At 35.9% G+C, this 19,330-nt stretch overlaps 4 protein-coding genes across 4 annotated transcripts; 3 read left to right on the top strand and 1 right to left on the bottom strand.

Moving 5' to 3' along the window:
• Window positions 1-493: 493 nt before the first annotated feature.
• On the top strand, window positions 494-7,131 carry LOC140774491 (glycoprotein 3-alpha-L-fucosyltransferase A-like). Its single transcript, XM_073117505.1, has 8 exons — window positions 494-589; window positions 656-984; window positions 1,941-2,101; window positions 3,919-4,160; window positions 5,049-5,153; window positions 5,751-5,907; window positions 6,177-6,404; window positions 6,650-7,131. The coding sequence occupies exons 2-8, from the start codon at window positions 673-675 to the stop codon at window positions 6,903-6,905; spliced, it is 1,461 nt and encodes a 486-aa protein (XP_072973606.1). The 5' UTR covers window positions 494-589; window positions 656-672; the 3' UTR covers window positions 6,906-7,131.
• A 1,429-nt stretch (window positions 7,132-8,560) lies between these two features.
• On the top strand, window positions 8,561-11,449 carry LOC140773808 (mitochondrial uncoupling protein 3). Its single transcript, XM_073116560.1, has 2 exons — window positions 8,561-8,958; window positions 10,547-11,449. The coding sequence occupies exons 1-2, from the start codon at window positions 8,587-8,589 to the stop codon at window positions 11,087-11,089; spliced, it is 915 nt and encodes a 304-aa protein (XP_072972661.1). The 5' UTR covers window positions 8,561-8,586; the 3' UTR covers window positions 11,090-11,449.
• Window positions 11,450-12,329: 880 nt separating this feature from the next.
• LOC140774409 (galactoside 2-alpha-L-fucosyltransferase-like) lies at window positions 12,330-15,450 on the bottom strand. Its single transcript, XM_073117404.1, has 3 exons — window positions 15,070-15,450; window positions 14,178-14,991; window positions 12,330-13,102 (listed from the first exon to the last, which is right to left on the bottom strand). Exons 1-3 carry the CDS (start codon window positions 15,260-15,262, stop codon window positions 12,463-12,465), a joined length of 1,647 nt encoding a protein of 548 aa, XP_072973505.1. The 5' UTR covers window positions 15,263-15,450; the 3' UTR covers window positions 12,330-12,462.
• Window positions 15,451-18,160: 2,710 nt separating this feature from the next.
• On the top strand, window positions 18,161-18,650 carry LOC140774225 (uncharacterized). The gene has a single exon (XM_073117128.1). The coding sequence runs from the start codon at window positions 18,185-18,187 to the stop codon at window positions 18,476-18,478; it is 294 nt and encodes a 97-aa protein (XP_072973229.1). The 5' UTR covers window positions 18,161-18,184; the 3' UTR covers window positions 18,479-18,650.
• The last annotated feature ends 680 nt before the right edge of the window (window positions 18,651-19,330 follow it).

Here is a 19,330-nt window from a genome sequence, read left to right as displayed (position 1 = left end):
ACTACACCAGATAACTTCAGATTACCGACATGGTTTCAGCTTATTGTGGCTCTCTAAGTGGGGGATTGGCTCAATTATCTAATTAATATATAATTCTTTATTAATACAAATACGCTTAACTCCTACTATATTTTATAGCCAATATATTAAGTCACTCAATCTAGGTTCGCTGTGTTATTACTAAATATCAATGATCGATCGCTTCAAATTACTATATTATTGAGCTATTAAACTAAGCCATTGAGTGAAGTCTATGCCAGTAGTCGCCGTAATAAAAATATATAGAACATTATAGCTACTAAGCAAAGGCAGTGAATTTAATAAGGTTTTTTACTTAAGAAAATTTAAGAAGTAAATACTGATAAGAAACTTAATTAAGAAAAAAAAAGAGGTTTAAATTTTTAATTTTTTTTAACCACTGGGCCCACCTAAAACTAATCCAGTTAACAAAATCTAACAACTCCACTTCTAGTCACCGGTACATTACCCGAAAGTCGCGTCTTTTTGTATTGTAGTCTGCAACCTCCAATCTCCGACAACACAGAAGCCGGCAGCGACCTACTCCAGACAAGCGTTTCCCATACGACTGGTAACAACTATCGTCAATCTCCAGTCTCCCTCTCTTAAATCTCGTTAATCGTCAAAGGGTTTCTAGGAGGAAGCGATCGATCTATGGGTATCTCTTCTTCTTCTAGCCAGAGGAAGAAGAGATGGTCGAGCCTACTGCCCCTCGTCGTAGCTCTCGTCGTTGTCGCGGAGATCGCCTTCTTGGGCCGCCTCGACATGGCCAAGAACGCCGCCATGGTCAAGAACTGGACCACCTCCTTCTATTTCTCCACTGACGACGCGAACGATGTCGATTTTTCCTCCCCCTCTCCTGATGATGAGATCCGCCGCTGTCTGGAACGGTTGGAGAGGGTGGATGCCGTTCCTTACTCTCGGGATTTTGATAAAGATCCGGTTTTGGTCTCTGGTATGGCGAAGGTTCGGTTTCTTCTCTAAAGTTGGGAGCCTTTTGTTCTTTCTTACTCGTAAATGTATTTTGGTTTTTCGTTATTGGAATCATAGATATGTAAAGTTCAGATGTGAATTTGAAGTAAATAATAATAAGATGCTATTGGGATTTGTGATAAATATGGGAGATAGTTTGAAGTGATGATACTTGTTGAAAACAAGTAAATTTAGTATGTGAAATTTCTATATTGGTAGATGTATGTCTTCTTTTTTTCAATCAAACTTCTAACCTTCATAGTCTAAGTGAAGACAGATGCTAAGTTCGTTGAGTTTCACAAATTGTTCTGATAGCAACTGACTGCTATCCAAGAGTTCGTACCAATTGCAAATCCTTCGAACACATTTTGACAGTGCTGTTTGCAGACTCATGAGACCTGAAGGATAAACTTACGGCACAGTAACTACAATAGTGAGTCATGTCCCTGCCCAAATTTCACTTCTCAGTATATGAAAAAGCACCTTGATTTCATGGTAGTACCTAGTCTACCAAGGAGGTCGACCAATTCTGCTGTACTCTTTCGCCTCTGTTTTCAGACAGTTATAGAAGTCTGATATTGTTCCGTTTTTTAACCATAGCTAATATCTACTAACTTATTTTTGAAGTAGATTGCTTCCGCATACAACATACGGCTTAAGGTGATTATAAAACAGCACGGAAATGAGAGATTCTTTTATTTAGTAGATGTAAACAATTTCACTGCAGTATTATTTCAATATGTTCACTATCTGTATACTCCTAATGGTCCTTACTCCTTAATGATGCCCCTAGATATGATTAGTGAATAGTGATTTGAAACATACTGATTTCTGGATTCTTTTTCCTAATCTCAGTAATCATAACAGACAGATGACACTATCTAAATTTATTGTAACTTTTTCTCATTGTTAGAGCTCCACTGAACAATATATTAGCTTTTGTCTTTCAGGATTGGACTACATGTTCTGTGGGCTGTAAGTTTGGATTTGATGATAATAAGATACCTGATGCAACTTTTGGGATTTCCCAAGATCCAGGAACAGCTAGTATCCTCCGATCAATGGAATCATCACATTACTATGCAGACAACAACATAAATGTGGCCAGAGGGTGGGTAAGCAAAACTTAATTCCTCATTAGCATTTGCACAAATTAATCTGGAAAAATCACCTTTTTTGGACATTTTTCCATCTTGGTTTATAAAGTCAATGTCACTCATAATACAACTTTAGGACCCGCTTTCAATCTTCCAGATGCAATAAACATACGATAGTCTTCTGTAAACTTGGAGGGTAAGGCTGAACCTGATGAACAACTGAACAAGCTAGAGAGAATGAATTTAGTCAGATTAAGGTAGCTCTCAATGAGGGTATACTTTTACAGAAATACTGTAACCAACCACCTAGCCTTTTCTTTTTTTAAAAAAATTCCTTTATATTTTTCTTTGATTTTATGGTTTGGTCTTCAAGATATAGTTGTAATTTTATCAGTTAGACTGGAGAGCATGCAGTTTTTTAATAGCTTCTCCTAAATCTGTTCTGAAGTTCTGTAGTTGACTTTTGGTCTGTACCTATGTAAATGGCCTAGTCACCTATACTTCTGTAACTGGAGGACAAGTGGGTCTTAGGCTCTTAGTCATCTTACGTATTCTGATTGAATAACTTCACTTGATTGGCAGCATGCACGCCTCTTCCTTTTCCTCTCCATCGACATGATATTTATTGTTGCTCCTTTTGTTGGTCTTCGATCTGCTTGTTCTTTTATTTTATGACAATCTAGGATATTATGACATATTTCCCTTGAAGGGAAATTTACATGCTACTCATGAATTTGTCTTTCCTTTTCCACTTGGGATTTTCTGTGTCTCACAAATATATACAACTCCCCATGTCAAGATTTGCCATCATTCTAATTTCCATGCTTTAACTCTGGATTTATGAGCCTAAACTACAGTTAAAATGTTAACTTACCTTACTGGTTTATTGATTTGTAGCGACTCTCTCTCTCTTGCTTAATTATTTAGTAGCCTAGAAAGAGAGTCGTTTACGCGCACACGCACTTGCACACACACACACAGACACACATATATAGGTGAATTGTCTCCAGTAACCCAAAACTTTCTCTGTTCATCATTGGACCCTTCTCCTTGTCAAGTTTTTCTGTATGCTATCCTGGTTCTTTTGAGAAAAGCTTGCTACTACTTAGTGATGGTGGTGTTAGTATAAATTATAAAGATACATGACAAATTATGCTTCTTCTATTGGCATATGTATATACCACCATTTAACTTCCAGCTGTAGTGCCCAGCTTGTTTCCACAGATAGAAATAATTTTGTTCTGTGGCCCCAAAGTTAAGAAGTAGATGACCAACAGTAAAGAATCTATGAGATCACTTGGCAATTCTTGCATTATAATTAGTATATGGTTTGGCAATGTGCCTGAGAAGAACACTTGGGAGTAAGATTACTGGGGGAAAGAACAATGTTGGATTTTAACTAGCTTATAGCAACAAAATACCTGAGATGCCTGGCCTTTCGGCCTGAGTATTCATGGAACAAGATCCTGCAAGACCAACTACCCTTGGGAGTATATTATATTTGTCTAACTCTAGAGCAACTTCATGGCATTAACTAATAGTTAATAGTTTTTCATGATGTTTTTTTTAGTTGTTTTAATATTCAGTTATTCACCATTTCAGTGGTATTGTTTTGCTGAAGTTTGGAGCCCTTAAATAGTTAACTGCAGATCTTCATGGAAAAACAATCTGCACTGCATTAAAAGCAGATGCATATATTTGCTTCTGGCCAAGTGACTATACAGATTATTATATCTTGGCCTTTGTGAATGACTTTAACTCTTTTCAGTATTTTGAGCATTTTCTAACTTAGAGATGATGAGTGTTTTTTTTCTTAATTGTTGGATGATAGGAGAGGATTCAAAATAGTAATGACAACTAGCCTTTCCTCTGATGTACCGGTTGGTTATTTTTCATGGGCTGAGTATGACATTATGGCACCTATGCATCCCAAGACTGAAGCAGCCCTTGCAGCTGCTTTCATTTCAAATTGTGGGGCGCGCAACTTCCGTTTACAAGCCCTTGAGATGCTTGAAAAGATGGATATTAAGATTGATTCATATGGCAGTTGTCACCGAAATCGTGATGGCAGAGGTACCATATTTCTCTTTTATTAGGGTTAAATACTGAATTATATATAGACTGAAATATGTTTCAGTCAGAATCTGAGGGGGGTTGTCAAAATTTAACATACTAGTTACTTGGAAATATGCATCCTATACATCTATAAATAGCTATCCTAATAAAAGGGAAATAATGATTCCATATAATGATTCAATATGCAAATTGGATGATTAATTTTTTGTATGCTTGTTTTCTTAGTACTTTTTAGTTATGAAGGATCCAAAGGTTTTTCTCTTCCAGGCTTGCAGAACTGGTCCGAAGGAGGTTATATATTAATCTTGTCCATTATTTCCTTTTGTTAGGATAAGTATATAATTATATATAGATGTATAGGTTGCATATTTCTAGGATAAGTATATAATTTTATGTAGATGTATAGGTTGTATATTTCTAACTTCTAAGTAATCTATATGTTAATTTTCAACAATGCGGCCTCAGTCTCTGACTGAATCAGATTCAAGCTATGCTTATAACTTATTCTTGGTGTGGGTCATTTAAACATTTGTGATTGTGATTAATTTTTTACTTGTGCTCCACCTCCTTTTCTTTTTTTCTTTTTTCCTTTTTTTCCTCTTTCTCTTGTCTCCCCTTCTTTTTTTTTAAACCTGTTCTCCTTTTAATATAACATAACTGGGTTATGCCCACTTCTCTCAAAAATTCTTATTTGTTTCTTGGTTCTGTATGTTCCAGTTTATTTTTATTTTTAAAAATCCTGTCTTTTCTCTTGTTGAGTTTAGGCACAATCTTATCTAAACAATACTCATTACGTGCACTTCATGTCTTCACCTTATCTTTGTCGAAGATGACTATGTTTTATCACTTTTCCAATTTATCACACATGTGCTTCTCTTAATGCAGTTGATAAAGTGGATACTCTAAAGCGCTATAAATTCAGCTTGGCTTTTGAGAATTCTAATGAGGAGGACTATGTAACAGAAAAGTTTTTTCAGTCCCTTGTAGCAGGTATGTTTATTCATCTGCTAGTGCTTTTAATTTGGTAGATCTTGAGCATTTGCAAGGCATACTTTTTTTCTAATTTATGCCATGGTATAGTTAATGTCCCTGAACAAATGAGCCTGTAGCTATGTCCAATATATTTTTCAGACTTTCTTCTGTTAACCAATGTCATATGCAACTGGATGTTTTGTTCAAGAATGTAATCTGTTGTCCAATAAGGACTTCATTACAGTTCTTTAGTTCTGTTGATGAACATGTTAGATGATACTTCTTTCATTTGTCTTCATTCACCTTTCCATGAATACCGTATTCTTGAATGGTTTATGTATTGGATCACAGAATGTCCTAAGAAAGGTAAAGTGGTCCCTTGTGGGGCCCTTATAAACTTGGTCACTATTATTGGTCAGCTGTAAATGTAATTTTCTTTTAATTGATCCATCTAACGTCAGTTTAAGTGCCAATTTTTTCTGAAGGTCTTTTGCTTCTGTGTGTATGTACCTAATATCTGAGTTGTAAAGCAATGTCCTGAATTTGCGAAACTTATAGGTGGAATATTACTTTGGTGCCTCTGATGTAATCACAAATCACATTTTAATTTTGCAGGGGCTATCCCGGTCGTCATTGGTGCTCCAAATATCCAGGACTTTGCTCCTTCCCCTGGTTCTATATTGCATATTAAAGAACTGAGTGATATTGCTGCAGTTGCCCAAACTATGAGAAATCTTGCAACTAATGCTGATGCTTATAATGAAACTATGAGGTACCTTACCTCTATCTTTTAACATTTCTTGCAGATGATTTCCTCTAATATCTTGAAAGTAAGATTTTGCTTATTTATCAAAAAAAAATGTCTACAATTGCTTCTTCTTCTCAATTTTGTCCTGATTTGTGGTAACTCTTCATACGGTGTTTATTTCCATCTATCTCATTGGCAATCTGAAGTACAGAAGGCCATCATAAGAGTTTTCAGGACATTGACCTTTTACTTCTTTCTGACACTTCTTTTATTTTCTTGTGTTCTCTGTGTAGATGGAAGTTTGAGGGTCCATCTGATTCATTTAAAGCCCTCATTGACATGGCAGCAGTTCATTCATCCTGTCGGCTTTGCATACATCTTGCAACAAAGATCCAAGAAAAAGAGGATAAGACTGCTATGTTCCAGGATCGCCCTTGTAGTTGCTCCAGCAAAAAGGGAACTGTATACCACTTGTTTGTTAGAGAAAGAGGTCGATTTAAGATGGAGAGCATTTATCTCAGGTACCTATTACTGGTTTATATTCTCTCTTATTTCTGTTACATTTTTAACAGCCCATGAAAAATCAAAATCGCCTAATAGGCACTAAATGATGAGGCAATTTAGCATTCATTGCTCATATATTACATTAGTTTACTCCTATTATTGGCCATAATTTCATGATTCAAATCCAGGTGTTGTTTTCTTGTTAAAAAACTTCATAATTGTCTCATTTTAATATTTTCTTTTTTCTTCTGTGGGTTGGCAGATCCGGGCAGTTAACTTTAAGATCATTAGAGTCTGCAGTGCTTGCAAAGTTTAAATCTCTAAATCACATGCCTATATGGAAAAATGAAAGACCAGCAAGCATTAGAGGTGGAGATGAGTTGAAGATATATAGAATCTACCCTGTTGGCCTTACCCAAAGACAAGCATTGTACACCTTCAGGTTTGAGGATGATTCGGAACTCGAGAAACATATCAAGAGCAACCCTTGTTCAAAGCTTGAAGTAATTTTCGTATAGCCATGGGCCTGCTACTTCTGATTATTTACTCCCAACTTTGTACTAGTATCTGTAACTTAGATTTTTGTAAAGCGATTGATATGTACGATAACACGCCAATAGCTTGATGATATTCTTAATCCATCAAGGGAAAAGTGTTGTAAAGGATAAACATTTTTCTTCCATTGTGATAGAGTGGGAGTTAGTAAAGGAGGCACCTCTGATTCTTCCTCCATTATATGATCAATTATCTACTTTCTTTTATGTATGTGGATGCAAAGGACAAATATTTTCCTTATTTTGTTGTAGGTAATATGTACCCATATTTTCAAGGGCACCAGCCCCACGAGAGTGCTCTGCTAGTGTTTGGACCTCATTCTTTTCTCCTCTCAAGACTTTCTCCCCTCAGTTTCAGAGCACTTGTTACCGTTGTGGAGAGGTTGGACATGTTCGCACGCAATGTTTCTTATTACTTAGTGAGCCGGTCATAGAATAATAATAGTTTTCATCTAGAGTAAGTTTTCTTATTTTGGTATAGTAATTAGACAGTAACTTCTTTTTTTCGGTATACTAATTCATTACTCTCTTATCTTATTACATACAACTTCTAGCAAATAATTTAATAATAATTTATAATTACTATTTTACTCTTGAATTAGACATCATTTAATTATATATTACTTTAGTTATAGTTGAGATTTTTCTTTCTCATCTCTCTTAAGTGGTAAAGTAGGCATGCCATAGAAATAACATATATATTTGTACTGCCATAGAGTATAAGGGTATAAATATGCATAATAACTACATAAGTTTACACTGTCATATATTACACGACTATATGTCCACACAATAATTATATAACTTCGCATTACAATACAATACATAGTCATATATTCACACTTATGATGTATACTTGTAAATTTTATGGTGTAAAACATATTCATACTATAGATACTCAAAAATGCAAACAAGTGATCCTAGTGCGAAGATGCTTGTGAGAGTAAGTGCGAATTTAGTAACCTGGTGCGAAAAAATTGTAAAATTATTTATTTTCATATGCAATGCAGGGAAGTTTTGATTAAATACAATGTAGTGCGGCTACATAGAGCATTTTAAGTCCGCAATTGTAAAAAAAATATTATATATATATATATATATATATATATATTATATTAGTACTACTATTTTATATTCAATCAAATATATTTATATTATTTGATATAAAACATCACCAATTTTTAATACAAATTTACTATTCTTTAATATTTTAATATTAATTTTATATTACATCAAATATGATTATTATTGTTTATACTAGCATTCAACTAAATAATATAATAATTTATACTAGTATTAATTTATTCTTCTGGTATAAAATGTTAGAAAGCTCGTTCTAAATTTGACATTATTCCACCGGTGAACACACCTCAGGATTAAATAATTTCTTAATTTATTTGGATTTACATAAATTATTCAAATTATGAATGAGATTATTTCTGTTATAAATAAATTATCGGACGGGTCACTGCATTTATAATCCAAATTCTGATTATATTAATCCTTCGGAATTATGTCATCAGAAATTGCTGCCCTTACGATTACTGTTGCAGTTAGAGAAGGAATTATAATTTTACCTCTAATTTCCTACATAATTACCTACAACCAACCATCCTCCCCTCCTGCCAATGCCATTAACCCAAAGATGGGAAGCCGCACCAATGGCGGCGGAAGAGATGGTGAGAAGATCCACATCATCTCCAAGATTGCTCTCACCGCTCTCTCAGCTGCTGCGGCCGAGACCTCCACCTTCCCAATAGACACCATAAAGACGAGACTCCAACTCCAAGTCAAGACTACCACCACTACCGGAAACGCCCTTCGAGTTGCCTCCGAGATCTCAAGGAAAGGCGGGATTGTGGGCTTCTACAGCGGTCTCTCTCCTGCCGTGCTTCGCCATCTATTCTACACCCCCATCCGCATCGTCGGCTACGAGTATCTTAGGAGTGGTGTCGCCGCTGATGGCTTCGTACTCGGGAAGGCTCTCGCGGGAGGGGCTTCCGGCGTGTTTGCGCAGGTACCAACTTAACAAGATCCGGTTTTTAAGTGGTAAAATAGTTCTTTAATGAAGAAATTAAAGTGGGTCTTTGATATCTCTGGGAATATCGTCAAATTAGTTCTTAAATTATCAGATGTGTTCTTCTTTGGTATTTGCAAAGATATGTCCTGTTGTTGATTGAAGTCGCTAAACTCGTTTTCCCAGCGTAAACTGGCTATCGAGGGAAGTAACTCTCTACCTACGTTGCTATGGAAGGCCCTTACAATTGTGAACATGTCTAAGATAATCGTGAAGACAAATGTGCGAGAAAGGATTAGGAGTGAACAAATGGGGTTACAACAATAGGATTAAATGCTTTTGTTGCCTGTCTGCATGACTTATAAAGCACCTAAGACAAATTACTTGAAAAGAGATCACACGGTAGGGATTATGTGTTCTTGATAAGATGAAAGCGAAGTTAGAATTGGAATAAGTAACTTATAAATTGGAACACTAAACCTTGTGATAACAAAGAAAGAGTAGTTTATAAGTTATGCATAAAAATGTAGTAAAATAGTTGAAATGGAGATCCTTCGGCTAGTATGTGATTGCACGGAAAAGTTTATAAGATGGCTGGAATGTTAAGCAACAAGGAAAGAATATGTGCAAAACCTCGGTGCTACTAGGAAGGAGATGTTGGGATTTGAAAAGTGGTTTTACTAGAACAGAGAAAGTAAAAATATTACTTCTTATTGGACAAGTCAGGGGAGCATAAGATGTTAAGAATTTTAAGATGGTCCAAGCATGCCTAACAGCAATCACTAGTTTGCCGAAAAGAAGGAATGATATATGCCAGGTTACATGTAGCTTAAGAAGGAGAGGATGAATCAAACACTCAAATGGTAGGATGAAAATACTGCATAGCTTTTGCATTGACAAATTGAGCTTTATCTTATCCTTTATTTTGTCCTTTGTCTGCTTTAAGTCCATTTTTTTAGAAATTTTCTATGGATCAGCTGACTTTAACCTCCTCTTCTCTGAACTAATTTAGCTCTAGCTTGGAGTTCCATACCAACTTCTAGAGGTTTGTTTACCCTGAGAGCTGGTTATAAGTATCTGGCCTTGATATTTTGATTTTGTTTTGTTATAACATTTTATAAGCAAAGTATGACAAGAAATCTGCACTTGTTTTCATATATCATGAGTTTGACACAGCCTAACAAAGAATAGCAAGGAAGTAAGGCATGCTCGAATTATTGAATTTTTTGTCTATAAAATTGAATCATCTAATAGGATTCTGACTTTTTAGCTTATTGAGTTACTGAAAGATTCACATGTTTGACGGTCATATGGAATTGAAAACAAGACTTTTGGAAGTGACTTGTTTGTAGGATGATCACTTATTTACTCCAAATAAGTCTAGAATGATAGGGCAGCTGTCCCTGATTAAGTAAACTGCCACCAAAATTTTCAGAAGGCACATAACGTCAGTGTAATTAAACTTGTACAGATGTTTCATCTATCAAATGATTCTATATAGTAAGAACAGCTTAGCATTTGACCATGATGTTGCTTTCTTGACAACTGGCATTGAGATATGATCTACATCATCTGACTTATAGTGCAGGTGGTGGCAAGCCCAGCTGATCTTATAAAGGTTAGGATGCAAGCAGATAGCCGTCTTTTGAGTCAAGGCCTCCAACCTAGGTATGCAGGAATCTTTGATGCCTTCAGAAAGATTGTACGGGCTGAAGGCTTTCTAGGGCTTTGGAGGGGGGTGGTACCTAACGCTCAAAGAGCATTTCTTGTCAACATGGGAGAATTGACATGCTATGACCATGCAAAGCATTTTATCATTCATAAAAGGATTTGTGACGACAACATATTTGCGCACACATTGGCATCCATCGCATCTGGTCTTTCTGCAACTGCTCTGAGCTGTCCAGCAGACGTCGTCAAAACTAGAATGATGAATCAAGCTTCAGGCAAAGAAACAAACACTTTATACAAGAATTCTTATGATTGTTTGCTTAAAACTGTCAAATTTGAAGGCATGACAGCATTGTGGAAGGGTTTCTTACCAACATGGGCAAGGCTTGGACCTTGGCAGTTTGTATTCTGGGTTTCTTATGAAAAGTTACGACAAGCATCTGGCCTTCCATCATTCTGATGAACATCTTCAGCTAAAGCGCTCACACGTTCATTCTGTTTTTTATTTATAACCATTCAATCATTAGTAAAATTAAGAAGGGAGGTCACTGTTTAGTTTCTTTAGCTTTCCATACACATCATCTGCATCCATTTAAAAAACAGATTCAGGAATTTTAGCCTCTTCAGCAAATGCAACAATATTTGAGCACCAGGTTTATGACCATATACAAATCCAACCCCTGTTAACCTGCAGGTCCTTTCCATTCTATGTATGAATAAACGGATGATAGATTATGATAGTCTCCATAAAATTCCTTTGGATTCTATCATTCTACTATTGATAAATGGAGTTCTGAAATGCATTCTTGATTCTTGTGCATCCTTTGTTATGCATCTTCTCTGCTTCTTTTTTGAAATGTATTTTATCTCTTTCGGACAAAGCTGCCCACAGTGAGACAATAACTAATTCTATAAGGGACGTTAGTTGTGTACTTCATGGTTCTTCACTTGAAGGCAACATCTTGCATTCCTATTCAGCATTGTATTGGTTTTCTACTAAACCAAAAAGATTTCTCTGAAACGTTTCGTGCAGTCTATACTAGTTTCTGCATTTATAAATATCTATATGGAAAATATACGTAGATTCTCTTGTGATAATTATGTATATACTTTTTTCGGCAAATTGATCCATATTGCATGATATATGTCTGTATTACAAGCAGAGCTACCGAAACAGGCAAGACAATGCCCATTCTTGGACAAGAATCTTATGGTTTGACTCGATTTTAACCAAGAATATAAAATGGCAATCTCCCTAGCAGCAACGATGGTAGGGTAGTTTGGTAAATCTATAAGATTAGTTTTGGATGGATGCAACTTGGTCTGAATGACATGAAGTATTAAGTATTAAATTTTAAGTACGTAGATGTAAGTTAAAATCGATTGAAAGAATTTGCTCAACGTTATATTATATTACCATTATTAATTGGAATGCTCTCAAAGATACTTATTAAACGTTTGTAACACAGATTTAGAACATAATTGCTCCAGGATAGGAAACAGAGCCTTCTTAACTCACAATTATATTCCAACTCACAAGGATAAACTGAGAAGCTGATCAGTGCTGTATATCTACTTAATTCTGAGCCTTAATTTTTCAACATAGTTGTTAGATGTGCAATGCTATCGTCGGATTGGAAAAGGCGTGCGTAAATAAATTCTAACTCTATTCAAATTACTCATAAGATGCATGCTTTTGCACTAATATGTTTTTAGTGCAAGTATGATATAAACTGGCAACTGATCACGCCGCTACAAAGTTGAACTGGTTGACATCTTTTGTTCTTAATGAAGGTCGTTGAAAGCAAATGTTTAGATCTATAATTACTTAGCTTAATCAAACAGCTTAAGGCCATTATCTACATCCTCGCAATGTCTCACATGCCTCACCAGCGTCCCCATGTCAACATTCTTCTTTGCTTTGCAATCAAACGAGGGAGGTGCATGGAAACAAGGCTCCATCGACATGGCTCGGCGGCACGGCGGCTCCGGCGCCTTCTTGTCCTTTGGGCTCAGCAATATCCATGGCTTCAATCCTGCGAGGCCTTGACCTATATATCCAAACGTAGACCACCCACTTGTGATTAAAACATCACAGTAGCTTAACAGGAACATCTCGGCCAATGCTTTCTGGTTGTGTGATTGCTTCTCCGAGTTCTGCTGCTCCTCATGGCTCGGTTGGTATACGCTGATGACTTCGCCACTGCTGGTGGTGTGCTCGTAGTACATGGATCTCAATTTGTCGGAGTAGGTGGAGTACAAGGAAGTCACTAGCACTGCCTTTGTTCTAACTGCTTCATCTTTGGTTGCAGGAAAGCTTGCATTGGCGTCGATGTCAGGAAGTAGGTTGCCTTGGCGAGCGCATGCAAGGATTTGATCAAAGAAATCATCCGATGAGATGGGATGCCGTGAAAAGGTTCGGATTTGGATCCCCACCTTCTCTTCAGCCTTGGCAAGATAAGATATATAGTACCTGGTCAATTATTAGTTAGTTTATATATATATTCTATGCTTGCAAACACTATACAAACATTTTACAAATAGGATGCATGAGATGGCAACTTGTCAGCCCTTGTAGTTTATCACTACCTCACAGCCATCTCCTTACAGAATGATGCCAAATTAATCTAATGTTTGTACTGTTGATGGGTAAGGAATTTTTTCTCTTAAATAATTATTGTTAGACGTTTCTTTTGGGGTATTTGTCAAACGATTTTATCCGAAAAAAATAAGTTATCAAGTAATAATTAATAATATATATCATAACTTTAACACACTTTTTCACGTGCACAAAAATATTACAAAAAATATGGGATTAAATGAGGTTAAATAAAGTTTAAATTGTTTTCTTTTAGAAAATTGTGCTCTAATGCTATATTAGATATTTAGTTGACTAAAAACTTATAAAATGTTAGGTCTTGTTTAGTTTGAGACTAAGCTTCCAATTAGATTAACTAGCCTCATTTTTTAGTTTTGATTTAAGTACTTTAAACTACTTTAAGGATATACTGCGTTTGATTGTGAATTAGACTAAAATATAATTATCATTTTGATGTGATATGAAAAATTAAAAAGAAAATATTAGTTCTAGAGAGAGAGATATAATATATTAAATTAATAGACTAATAAAGTCTTAAATTATTAAATTGTTACTGAAAACTTTAACAATTGCTACTGAAAACTTTTCAAATAGTATAATTATCAGGACATTCTTTAAATTATAAAAATAGCTGAAATTATTGGATTCTATTGAAAATGTCAATCTGTGGTTTCGAGGATCTAGATCACGATCCAAGTATTAATAGTTTTAACAAAATCAGATTTCGAGGAAAAAACAATAGCATTTTAGTCGTTTAATGCATTTGTTTACTTCAAATGCAAGCCTTCGGAGTCTTCCATGGATATTATTTTAAATTTAAATATATAAAATAGTAGTTGTGGAAGAGTCCAATGCTTCTAATGATAATTACAATATTTAAAAAGAAGTTTTCAATCATAATTATGCGAAAAAATATGTTTAAGGAAAAAAAGAAAACATATGGAATTACCTGGTGATCATTCCCCATACGGAGTTGGTGGGGTGGAAGAGATACCGACCCAAGTGGTGGAACACCGTCTCCCTCTCCGGAAACAACCATCTCAACTCGTCTTCAAACTGTGGGATTAAGAACAATCCCGGAACGAAGTACATGTCGGACTTGAGCAGCAACCAGTTAACCTTCCCAAGTACATGTTGGTCATGATCACAAAAAAACAGCCGATCCAAGTGCTGGTAATCGTGCTCCAAATGCAGATAGACGTAAGGCGGCATCGACTCGGCCATCACACCATCACTGGTCTGAATCCTCTTATCTTTCATCAAATTCCCGTAGCTCTTCTCCGAGCCCAGATGAAGGCCACCCAGATCTTTGACCGGAAAATCCGCCGACGGCAGAACCCACGTGGTCCCCGGAAACGGCTCGCAGAAGAGGTCGGCCAAATCGTCGGTTTGGTGGATTAGGAGGACTCGATTGGTGAGGAGGGCGTAGAGGAAGGCGGAGGTGATTGTCAGCATACGGTTACCGAGGCCGTTAAAGGGTGAATAGACGACGTAGTTGCACTCCATGAGGCCCATACTGTGACCGGAGGTGAGCTGGGCGATGGATTTGCGGTACAGCGGGGTGTTGGGCCCGCATCTTCTGTGGAGGGATTCGTAGCTGCGGAGCTTCGAGGCGAGGTAGGAGGATGGGGTGTGGGGTGAGGCCTTGCGGTAGAGGTCCGATTGGTAGCGGCTAAGGCACGTGGCCTCCTCGAAGGCCGGCGAGAGGAGGCCGCCGAGAAGTCTATCCCTCATTGCTGCAGTTGCTGCTGGCTCTTCTCTGCCTATATATATATATCGATCGATCAAGTTAAGTTAATTACAAAACGTTATTTAGATGGGACTCATAGGGAGGCACGTACCTTGTTGCACTACTGTGACAGTGATTCCCTGGAGCCAAACCAACGACGAGCTCCAGCGATCCCCGGAGAGGTAGACGAGGAGTGGAAGAGTCGTAAAGATGGCCACCAACACCATCCCAGGCCTCGCATCTCCGAAGACCGATAGCACATCCCGTGACGGCTTCTGGCTCTTGTTGATCCTATTCATATCCATGCCTTCCTCACAAAACTTTGCGAGCTCTTTCAAATCGACGTCATGTGGATCTGAACCACTTCCAAGTATTGCATGCGATCTTAATTACCCTTTGAGTGTTCCAAAATTAAGATGTCTTATATTAATCTTAGGGGACACTAATACATTAGATCTCAGTAAGCTGCTCTCAATCACAAAAGACTTGCAGAGAAATTGTCTCAACTCGAGACTTGTGTCTGCACATGCGATCACATGTGCTTTGGACTTTGCACGTAGTCCAGTTTCCCGCTGTCATAAATGTGAGATTATTGAGACTAATATATGCTATTACATACTCAAGGCTGAGCTATTATTTTGAATATGGTACAGAAGACGTTGACTCTCCATGAGTTGACTTTATCACCAACTAGTACTAGTCCTGGCAATCTGCAAGATCTGGAAGAGAAAAAGATACTAATCAATTTGGAAGGTCCAACATACATCTTGATCTATAGATAGATAGAAATGAACCTATCCAATCCTTTTTAATCACGAAAAGTTTCACCGATCTAAATGCACGTTAGATAGGTCCAATCACAAAAGGTAATACCATAGAAATGGACAGAGGAAGAGTATGTGTGGGTGTGCCACAACACACCACATATGACAATATAACGTACGCCAGATTGAATAGAAGTGTGACTAAGGAGAGCTTAATTGATCGGGCCTAGCTCTGATCAAGGCTTGTTTAGTTTTACTTCACGCTTGATTTGAGCCAGCATATAAGAAAAGTCATCAACAGTACGTTTACACACTATCCTATCGATATTAATCTTTCAATCCTTGCATTTTATATGAAATATCTTAAAAACATCCCGCCATTCATGCACTATCAATTGTCATTTTTCAGTTAGGTTAAGATAAAAATAAATAAATAAATAAATTTTAACTTCAAAAGTAACATAATATTTTCTATTAATTGTAATTATCGTAAAATAAATCCAGAAAGGTTTTTAGGCATCAAAAGAGAAGTCCTAGAGCCGAATGATGAATAATAATATAATATAATAGCTTTTAAACAATATAAAAAAATTAAAATATGGTTTTTTTAAATAAAATATCCTATCATATAGGAATGAGAAGTTTTTTTTTTTTTGGTCCACGGTTAATTTGGTATGAAACCCCGAGATTGAAATAAGAAATAAGGTTTTATCTGAAACTCTACTTATTAATGGGCATATTAAATCCTATGAATAATCTATTTATTTAAGGATATTATAGTATTTCGAACAAAGGCCTTGTATGACCGATTTATTAGGAGAAACTAGATCTTGGTTCGTATAAACTAGAAAATTATGTACAATATCTGGATATAATATTCTCTGTAGCAAGACATAAAAATAATAATTATAATAAACAGAAAGAAGTTCTCCTTCACTTTGATATGATGAAAGAAACTGGCAGAAGGATCCTATTCGCCTTCAGTATATAAACACGATGGTGGATAAATATCAAATCAATACCTACCCACCTTGAAAAACCTTTCCCTTATTCGATTCCAAAGAAAGACCAGAAAATGGCGAATAAAATCAGCCTCATCTTTTGCTTCTATTCTCAGCCTCTCATCAATCAAACATACCAACCCTGTTCAAGCCACCGCCAAGAAGAATCTCAATTCTCTCATCATTTACAAGGGAATATATCACTCATTGGACCTAACTTTTTCTTACGTAAAGACTCGTCTTATTTACTATAACATGCACATAATATTGTTGTTTATATTTTTTGACGTCCTCAACTATTGCTTTATATCACTTTCTTGAAGGCAAAAAGTGGATAGATACACTACATGTATTATTTAAATTGTATCACTAAGTCTCTCCTTTATAAATTCTATTAGAAAATATTAAAAAAATTAGTTAACTAATTAGATGGATAAAAATGCTCTTACTTTTTCTTCCCTCACTTGTTAGAAGTAGATTTTGAAGGAATTAGAGAAAATGTTTAGATTTAATATTTGGAGAAATTGTCATAGATGTCTCTAAAAGAAAATATGGAAGGATATGGAAGTAAAACAAGAATATTTTTTGTATATTTATTAAGTTAGTCAATTTTTTAAAATTAATTTGATCAAAAATTTAATTGATATATTAATGTGGGGTGCTTAGTGATATATTTAGAGGGTTTATCAGTCTATATTATTTTTTTGAGAGGATGAAAATGATACAAAATAATAGTTAAAAGGTCAAACATCAATCTGTTTATTCGTGCAGGAACTTCTCGATTTCAACAGCATTAAAATTCTTACATTAATTCCGGATACAAATTATAAGACTCTATTTATTAAAAACGAAAATAAAAGGTAATTCAAACTCACAAATTGGATGAAATTCATCAGATCTAAATAATTTTTTCTAAGAAAAAATTCAAACAGATTTATGAATCAATCTCGGATTTTAACAGATTTCACCCGATTATATTTGAATAAATTAGCCTCCGAATTTGAATCATTTGAATACCAAAAAGATAGCACTCTACTACAAAAATGCCATGGGAAGAAAAGGTGGCACAAAGATAAATAGCATGAATATATTGAAAATAGATCATGTCCTTCGGTAACCGAACAACCAAAAGTAATTAAGCATTACATATCACATAAAGAAGTTTCCTAGTTCTCTCTTCCCAGTGACCAAACACCTGTAAAGGAGAATATTTGAACAATCAGATGATGTCAATGGAATATATTCTTGAATATATGTAGAAAAATCAAAGGCTTAAAGTTTCATATCAACTTTTGAATACTATCTTATCGCGCCATCCACACAACTCCACGCTTTGATAACTTTTGACTCCACTTGCATTAGATTCCTACTCATCCAATATGCAAGTGTACGTAGCTTAGCTACTACTTGGCTTATAAAAGAGCAGTAACCAGCTAGGAGAAGAGCACACAGAGAAGCAGCAATGGCTATCAAGAGCATGAACACGACGGCCCGTGCCTTGGACGGCGGCGACATGACGGTGGAGGAGTTCAAGGAATGGCTGAAGAAGTTTGACATGGACAAGGATGGGCGAATAAGCCGCGAAGAGCTGCAGAGAGCCATCCGCAGCGTCCGCGGCCGGTTCAGCGGTTGGAAGAGCAGCCGTGGCATTCGGCAGGCGGACGCCGACGGCGATGGGTATATAGATGACAATGAGATTGACAACCTTGTGGAGTTTGCCCAGAAGAGGCTTGGTTTGAGAATTGTGGCCTTCTAGTTTTGGCCACAACTAAAGAAATAACTCCTCGCTAGTATGGCTATTGATCATAAGTGATCATATGAAGCTTTCTCTGTGTGATTGTGTATGCTTTGTTTATGTTTACTTCCCTTTTATTTTCCTTTATTGTTGTTGGACATCGTAATTTATATATTTATTGCTTTTTTGACTATACTAGCTAGAGATGGGAGTACTGTTTCGAATTAGACAAAAGTTTGAAGTTAAAATATCCATAAATTAATGAATCAATCAATACTTCTTATGCCTAGTATGTTAACACTAACAGAAAGGTTTTTGATTGCAACAATTAATTACATTAATTTCCTAGAATTTGCAGCATAGAGATTTCAAGGAACCAATCTTTCTGTTTTTAATGTTGGAAAGATGAAGAAAAAAATAATATCTTCTGTAAAATGGCATAAGTTGACATAAAAGTAGTTTTTGTTAACATTAACATCATCTAAGCATCTTTAGGGAATTCGATTAGTGATGGTTTGGAAACAAAAAAAATAAAAATAAAAATTGTGCCAGTAAAAACAAGGAGAAGAAGAAATAGACAAAAGATATGATAAGAATTACCTACAGGTGGATCATAACCTTACACTTATGCTAAAGAATAACGGAATAGATATATTTATATAAATGCCTTTCAAAATGTCATACTTACCACTGCATATCTGTAAAAGATTATTATTGTCAAAGATTAACTATTTGGTTTATAGGTCGCTCAAAGTGTCAAACAAGATATATTTGCAGTATTTTGACATCCATTTAAAATAAATATATATCAAAATCTTTTATGGTAATGGAAAGGTGTTAAATGTTCTTGTTACTATTGTATGGAGTAAAATT

The sequence above is a fragment of the Typha angustifolia genome, chromosome 13 (genome assembly GCF_048772165.1).
Source record: "Typha angustifolia cultivar Huaian chromosome 13, ASM4877216v1, whole genome shotgun sequence".
Lineage (NCBI taxonomy): Eukaryota > Viridiplantae > Streptophyta > Magnoliopsida > Poales > Typhaceae > Typha > Typha angustifolia.
This window is presented reverse-complemented; position numbering and strand designations above follow the sequence as displayed.

Bases quoted from the DNA above. Each gene is read 5' to 3' on its own strand.
- LOC140774491 (XM_073117505.1), top strand. From the start codon at position 673: ATGGGTATCTCTTCTTCTTCTAGCCAGAGGAAGAAGAGATGGTCGAGC. The intron at 985-1,940 runs GTTCGGTTTCTT...TTTGTCTTTCAG, and splicing joins TGGTCTCTGGTATGGCGAAG to GATTGGACTACATGTTCTGT. The intron at 5,154-5,750 runs GTATGTTTATTC...TTAATTTTGCAG, and splicing joins TTTTCAGTCCCTTGTAGCAG to GGGCTATCCCGGTCGTCATT.
- LOC140773808 (XM_073116560.1), top strand. From the start codon at position 8,587: ATGGGAAGCCGCACCAATGGCGGCGGAAGAGATGGTGAGAAGATCCAC. The intron at 8,959-10,546 runs GTACCAACTTAA...CTTATAGTGCAG, and splicing joins CTTCCGGCGTGTTTGCGCAG to GTGGTGGCAAGCCCAGCTGA.
- LOC140774409 (XM_073117404.1), bottom strand. From the start codon at position 15,262: ATGGATATGAATAGGATCAACAAGAGCCAGAAGCCGTCACGGGATGTG. The intron at 14,992-15,069 runs GTACGTGCCTCC...ATATATATATAG, and splicing joins TGTCACAGTAGTGCAACAAG to GCAGAGAAGAGCCAGCAGCA. The intron at 13,103-14,177 runs GTAATTCCATAT...ATAATTGACCAG, and splicing joins GTATGGGGAATGATCACCAG to GTACTATATATCTTATCTTG.
- LOC140774225 (XM_073117128.1), top strand. From the start codon at position 18,185: ATGGCTATCAAGAGCATGAACACGACGGCCCGTGCCTTGGACGGCGGC.